The sequence below is a fragment of the Notolepis coatsorum genome (assembly GCF_963971535.1).
Source record: "Notolepis coatsorum genome assembly, chromosome: 3".
NCBI lineage: Eukaryota > Metazoa > Chordata > Actinopteri > Aulopiformes > Paralepididae > Notolepis > Notolepis coatsorum.
The window spans coordinates 202,705,921-202,713,420 of NC_140167.1; the positions used below are offsets into that span (position 1 = coordinate 202,705,921).

General features: G+C 45.1%; 2 protein-coding genes across 2 annotated transcripts in view; one reads left to right on the plus strand and one right to left on the minus strand.

The window, feature by feature from the left end:
- Positions 1 to 7,500, plus strand: part of apc2 (APC regulator of WNT signaling pathway 2) — a gene marked incomplete at both ends in the record, with an annotated part of 73,389 nt that overhangs the window by 26,525 nt on the left and 39,364 nt on the right. The window contains 2 exon segments of the mRNA XM_084311508.1: positions 1,105 to 1,218; positions 3,685 to 3,774. Of these exon segments, the coding sequence (XP_084167634.1) occupies positions 1,105 to 1,218; positions 3,685 to 3,774 (204 nt within the window).
- The window catches only part of LOC311225036 (uncharacterized protein), a 3,770-nt gene continuing 564 nt past the window's right edge, over positions 4,295 to 7,500 (minus strand). Inside the window, exons 2-4 of the mRNA XM_084310241.1 lie at positions 6,150 to 7,272; positions 5,673 to 5,710; positions 4,295 to 4,960 (exon numbers count right to left, since the gene is read on the minus strand). Of these exons, the coding sequence (XP_084166367.1) occupies positions 4,398 to 4,960; positions 5,673 to 5,710; positions 6,150 to 7,135 (1,587 nt within the window). The 5' untranslated portion in view covers positions 7,136 to 7,272 and the 3' untranslated portion in view covers positions 4,295 to 4,397. The remainder of the gene's footprint in view (positions 4,961 to 5,672; positions 5,711 to 6,149; positions 7,273 to 7,500) is intronic.

Here is a 7,500-nt window from a genome sequence, read left to right on the forward strand (position 1 = left end):
GAACCTGCTGGGCTGCTCGGCCAGTCTGTCTGTCTGTCTCTCTGCCCAGGCAGTTCATTCGTCTTTAATTCCTCACTGCAATGAACGTAAACATCATCGTTTTTTTGCAGGAATTACTGTATGTTATGTGACCAAAAACTACGATGCTCATGTTCATTGCAGTGATTCATTAAACCGAACGAAACAAACAGCACAACTCTTGTTACTTATTTTAAAGTTTTTTAGACAACAATGGAGTTCTGTGACTTCTGGATACAAGCTATAATAAAGAAGAAGTTGTTTTGTACATGGATACAGGATATGGTCATCAGTATAAAACATACAGACATACATAATCCACCTTGGCTCTCTCTTCCCCAGTCCCTCCCATCAGCCCCCCCCCCCCTCCCCCAGTCCCTCCCATCAGCCCCCCCCCCCCCCCCCTCCCCCAGTCCCTCCCATCAGCCCCCCCCCCCCCCCCGGCACGACCCAGACAAACATTACAACCTTAAGTCAAAGTGTGAGAAATAATACCAATTGACAAACACTAAAATAACAGAGATATAAAAGTGACACGTACACAACAGAAAAGTAAATGAGCAAAAGACAAAAAAAAAAAAAACACATTCACATCTTCGAAATCGCATTGTTTGGTTTTAGTCTTTTCGTATAGGCTCTGTTGACAATAAGGAAACGATTTAATTACACCAACCTTATCCTTTATTAAGGCCATATTATTTGGACATCTTTGGGGTGTAAGGTTCATTTGAAATGGACAAATTGACTCTATCGCAGAGTTGTTCACACATGTCCCCCAGCCTTTCTGTATCGGTCTGTGCTGCTTCTGCCCCTTCATCATTTTATTTGGTTGTTTGTTTGATATGGTGTGTTGTAATTATTTCCCCGTCACCCTCCGAGAGGCCCTTTTGTCTCGCCAGGACGGCATTGTAACTAAGATTTTTTTCTTAATTGACCTGCCAGGTTAAATAAAGGTTAAATAATTTTTTTAATACATTTTAGTTAGCAACGTTGAAAATAAGCATTTTTTTTTAAAGTTCCCAAGTTGATCTTGTCTACCGGGGGAATCTCATATACCCATCTTTTAAACGTATTCTGCATCCACAGTTCTCCATGCAGATGGACCTGATCCGACAGCAGCTGGAGTTTGAAGCCCAGCAGGTCCGCGTGGTGATGGAGGAGCGCTTCGGGACCAGCGACGAGATGGTCCAGAGGACCCAGGTGAGGTCTCGTCGTCACCAACACAAGCCCACTTCAGATAGTAGCATGTTTTTTTTATTATCTTTTCCCCCTCCTTTTCCGATTTTTCTCCCATCCCACTGTTAGTCGTTATGCCAATTCCCAACCCCCTTCCTGGTTGTTGCGCACCCCCCCCCCCCCTACTGTTGGTCCGAGAGGCCGGAGACTGTCGCATGCTTTCCTCCGACGCATGTGCAGCCAGCCGGCAGCCAGCCTGGCCGCGCAGGTTCTCACTGGGAGAGTGTAACGTGTGGAAGGTCGCACTACCTCTCTCCAGATCCTACCCTCGCTGTGCAGGCGCCCCGACCGAACTGTAGGGGTCGCTGTCCACAACGCCCAGGACCCACCCACGGCTTCCCTCCCCCTAACTCAGCCAAACGAGTTAGTATAGCGATCAGCCCGAGCCAAGGCAATGCTGACTCTCCGGGAGTCGAGACCGCAGCCTCTTGCATTGGTGACGAACACAATCTCCGCTACGCCACCTGACCGCCAGATAGTAGCATGTTTACACGAGTACCACGAGCTTAAGGACAAAGACAGGAACCGTTCCGTCATAAAGTGACTAGTGATTCATGGGTGGCACGGTGGCACAGTGGTCAGCACTGCTGCCTCACAGCAAGGAGGTCCTGGGTTCTAACCCCAGCAGGGGACCTTTCTGTGTGGAGTTTGCATGTTCTCCCCGTGTTCGCGTGGGTTTCCTCCAAATAACATAACTTAACTTAACTGCATGAAGACAAATAACTGACATGTCAAGAAATCCCTTTAAGAATTCTGAAGAATTCTGGTAATCAGAAGGTTCCCGGTTCGATTCCCGCTCCTCCCGGGCAGCGTGTGTGAATGTGTCAATGGGTGAATGAATGAATGAAAAGTTTATTTCTTGGACATGTTATTCTTCTTATTTCTTCAAACAACTCACAGTGTCTTGATCCGTAAGACCAAACAATCATAACAACAAATTAAAAAAATTCTTAAAGGAAAAAAACATTTAAAAAAAGAACAAAGTAAAAAACAGGAATTATAAACAAAAGAGCATTGTGTTTGGTTAGCAGACATGTCCAAAAAAAGGAGTAGAATGGTGAATGTGAGGAACAAAATTGTAAAGTGCTTTGGATAAAACTGATATATAAATGCAGTCCATTTACCTTCTTATTAGTGCTGTCAGGTGATTAAAAAAGGTATCTAATTAATTACAGGATTTGTAATTAATTAATCAAATGAATCGCATTATTATTGCATAACCATTTTATGCCTGATATTCTATATTCTATAATCATATTTCAAATTGCATGTTGCAATTGGATGGCAGAATTCAGTACTGTATCTACAAAACCTTCTGTTTAATCATCTTCCATTTATTAATTTGCTTAGATTTTTCATGTCTGGTCAATTTTAGCATGGTGTTATTCACAGTCAAAGATAAAAAGATTTGAATTGATATTTGGTATTGATATATTCTCATTTGGTTCATTACAATTTACTCAAGCCTAGTAACAGACACAGTATTTCTGACACTGGGAATACATTCCCTGAGATCCATAGATGTCCCTAGAATCAGATACCAAGAACATGCAAATGGACCATATTAAAAAAAAGTCTGTAAATGTGTATTCTACGTTCTTATGGAATGAATGAGATAAAAAAAAATATTATAAAAAAGAATTACAATTAAAATTAAATATTATTTTTTACTTTCTTTTATTAATTTTGAGTAAATTTTCATAACGCGATAATTTGCTGTGTAATTAATTAATCTAATTAACGTGATAAACTGACAGCCCTACCTCTTATAAAGAAAGTGAATACAAATTCTGGAGGAGTTAAGTGAGGAGATGTTAAGACTGTGATAATCTCTGAAAGAACGACAGATCGGTTTAGCAAAATCAACCCCACTGACTGTTCCTTACTGTAAATATTAAGCATTCGGTATTACACTTTTTTCTTTCTCATTACGCTTCAACACAGCAACCCCCCCCCATATGATCATCATGGCCCATTCTGTGTGTGTGTTTCTGCACTTGGATACAAAATTACCCACACAGAAGTTTGATCCATTTGCTCTGTATTGGTTTACAAACAACAAAGAACACTGCGGTCATAATGAGAACCTGCTGCTCTCTCTCTCTCTCTCTCTCTCTCTCTCTCCAGATGTGTGTTGCTCATCTATGTCTCTCTCTCTCTCTCTCTCTCTCTCTCTCTCTCTCTCTCTCTCTCTCAGATGTGTGTTGCTCATCTATGTCTCTCTCTCTCTCCAGATGTGTGCTGCTCTCTCTCTCTCTCTCTCTCTCTCCAGATGTGTCTTGCTCATCTCTCTCTCTCTCTCTCTCTCTCTCTCTCTCTCTCTCTCTCTCTCTCCAGATGTGTGTTGCTCATCTATGTCTCTCTCTCTCTCTCTCCAGATGTGTGTTGCTCATCTATGTCACTCTCCCCTCTCTCTCTCTCTCTCTCCAGATGCGTGTTGCACATCTGGAACAGCTGGACAGGGAGCTCCAGGAGGCGCAGGAGACGAGAGCCAATCAGGAGAGTCTGTGTCAGCTTCAGGTGAGCAGTGAGGCAGCAACACACACACACACACACACACACACACACACACACACACACACACACACACACACACACACACACACACACACACAGACACAGACACAGACACACACACACACACACACAAACACACATATTCATGCACAATCGTGCATACACATAAATGCGCACACATCACACGTGCATCCACACACACACGCATACTCGCGCACTCATGCACATGCACGCACACACACACACACACACACACACACACGCACACACACACGCACACACACACACACACACTAGGTTCACTATGTAACAGCACAGTAGAGACAACACTACAGTACATTTGAGTGTCAACAAGAATGATATGAATGGGAACACATAGTCCAAATAATTTCAGAATTCAGATTCAACTTTTCAGAATGAATCTGCTTTCAGAAAGCGAATATATGGATCAATAAAACTGAAAATATATTAAAAAAAAAAGAATTAAAAAAAGGTTAAAGCTAGACATTTTTACAATTGATAAAATTGTAAAAATTCTTTTATATAAAATAAAGGGGGGGGGGGGCGCAAGAAATATAGAATCCTCTCTCCACACACCGACAGACCATTCCCGTGGATAAGGTCTCTCACTGTAGCAGGCGCTCCCACTCCAGCTCCACCTGGCGCAGGGTCACGGAGCCGTCGTACGCCCACAGCCAGAAGGCGGGGTACAGGGGCTGGTCGAACGTCTCGTGGAAGGTGTGCAGGTGAACCATGACGTCGGGAGAGACATTGTAGAAGGACAGGGTGCCGCCGGCCCAGTCCAGATACACGCCGACCCTGTGGGAGAACGGCACCGGCGAGGACGCCCTGCACCTCCTGTTGTCGTGGCAGGGCGTGTAGCTGCCGTCCTCGGAGCACTCCAGGCTCCAGGACCTGTCGTTGTGCCCCAGCAGACAGCCGCCCACGTCTCCGTCCCTGGAGAGGCTGCTGTACGCCACCCCCACGTCGGCCCCGCCGGCCCACTCCAGCTCCCAGTAGACCCGGCCCAGCAGGCCCTCTCTGCACAGCGCCTGGGGGCAGCGCTGGAACTGCTCGGGGTGATCGGGGTACAGATGCTCCGGCCACCCGCGGGTGGCGCTCCTGTTGTCGTCGGACAGGTGGACCTCCCGGTTGGCGGTGTTTGGGTCCAGCGTCAGGTAGCACGCGTCTGGAGAGCAAAATGGCCGTGAGGTGCAGCAGGGGGGGTAAAGTACTTGAGTAATTGTACTTCGTTACAATACTTAAGTACTGTTTTTGGGGATTTGTACTCTACTCAAGTATTATTAGGGTTGTATACTTGTACTTTTACTCAATTACATTTCAGAGAAAAAAAATAAACTTTTTACTCCTCACATTTAAAATGCAGACCAAATCTCGCAGGTCCAACCATTTTAATTAGTATATTTGTTTCTCTGGCCGAACTAACGTTAACGTTATTAATCATGCGGCCGCACTTTATTTAAAAACAGCCAATCAAATCCCCATCAATGGAAAATTAACCCGCCCATACCCATGCTGATTGGTCCTTGTGCGAGACTAGAAAGCGGGGATCTTTGATTAAACACCTGCTATCAGAAGAATAGACAGTCAGAGTGACGAGCCACAGAAGATGGCCACAATCGATAGTACGAGTGATGAAGAGGACGAAACGGAACATTTCATTGCCCCGGAATAAAACAACGTTTTTACTTTAACTTTTTAGTACTTAAAGTACATTTAAAAGTAGAAACTTTTTTACTTTTGTGTTTTTAGCCAGATATTCTGGCTTTTACTTGAGTATAATTTCTGGGTACTTTTTATACCCCTGCGTGAGGGTTATTTTTCGTGATGATAATTGTTTGGACACCAGACACAAGGCTTCCTAATCCATGTCTACTTACAGTTTTTCACCGTCCAGAATTCTCCTCCTGGTCGACCGCTGAAAGACCAGAATAATTGGACACATGAGTTTGGAAACATGAGTATCTTAGCGTAGCTTTATACTCGGATATAACCCTTCACATTTTGTTCTATTTTCTAGTACATTTACATTTACATTTTGTCATTTAGCTGACGCTTTTATCCAAAGCGAGTTATGTACGACAAGTCAGCAGGAAGAGTACAACTCTTTCAGCTGAGTAACAATAGTAATAACCAGGCCCCAGACCTTATACAAATATTATGATGGTAATATCAATGATGGTAATACACTAGAATGGGTACACATGCAGCTAAAGAAACACTAATTGACCAATCTCAAGCCCCGCTCAAAGTTCAAAGGGAAGCGACAAGTAATTGGTGATTGGAGGATCAAGAAAAGAGGGCGAGGCTTGATTGCCCGTTTAGAAAGGGGAAATTGTAACGCATCAGACACTCACTTTATGACCTCATTGTGAGGGTCTTCCTCTGAGAGACTTTTCCTCAAGACCGTCGTCTCCCGCGGCAGACTCCTGAAAGAGTTTTCCTCCGTCTCCTCCCTTTTCTCCGTCGTCAGACCTTCTCTCAGGACCACGGGACCATCTCCCCTCCCGGCGCGGCCCTCGCTGTCTGCCGTAGAGTCAGCCGCCTTCCTCTCTTTGTCCTCCAAGGATCCTGATTTCAACACGTCCGTTAATAAGTCCTCTTTCGAAAGACCGACGACAGATGCAGCGGCCCCCCGCTCTGTCTGAATGTCCCAAAGGGGATCAACAAAGGAATATCTCATCTTATCTTCTGTTTCGGAGGCAGTCGGCCCCTCGGTCATTCGCACGTTTGAGTGCCGGTTTTTCGCCGCATCGACCGCATCCGTCGCTCGATGCGTCTCAGGCGGCTGCGAGAGGCGCAGGAAGGTGGCGGTCCTCTTACCGCTCTCGTTTGAGCAGACGTTCATTTTAAACACGTCGCCGAAGGCCTCTTTCGAGGAGCCCGTTTTAACGGCACTGCCCTTCTCAATGTCCTTCTCCTTCGAGAGACCTATTTTGAAGACACTGCTCAGCTCCTCTTTGAAGATGGTGAAGTCCTCTTTGAAAAGACTCAGCGCGTCTCTCTGTCTCGGACGCATCGTCCCCGAGCCTGCGATCCTGCCGTCGTTTTCCTTCAGGAGACTTAGTTTGAATGCGTTTGTCACGTCGTCCGCGAAAAGACTCAGGTCCTCTTTGAAAAGACTCAGTGTGTTTGTAGCCCAGCCGTCCCTCTCGTTTGTCTTAGACTCTGCATTCCTCGTACTGTTTTCCTTTGAGAGACGTGGTTTGCTTGTGTCAGTCATGTCCTCCTGTTTTAGACGCGCCTCAGAGTCAGGGGTGTTCCGGGCCTCGCCCTTTGAAACACTTGTATTCAACGCACTGGAGGTCAGATCTTCCTTGAAATGACTCATTTTGGGATTCATCTGTCTGATCTGCGGATGCCTCCTTTAAGATACAGTGGCCGTGTTTGTTCGATATCATCAAACAGGCTTATTTTGAAGCCTCTCATTTCATTGTCTCATTTTAGCAGCCGTCCTCGGTTCTTATTGGAGCATAGTACCTGCATTATAACAAAATAAATTAATGAGCGGTGATGGTAGGTAAACCTTTGATAAAAACCAGTGTAAACTGGACTAAACATGTACATCTCTTCCTTCCCACATGTTATCACATGGTAAAAGCAACAACCTACTTTTCTACATTCCATTCCAATAGATCTTTCTGATTGTACTCTTCTCTGGCTAAAATACCCCCCCCCCCCCCACTGTATCCCCTCAAACAGTAGAAG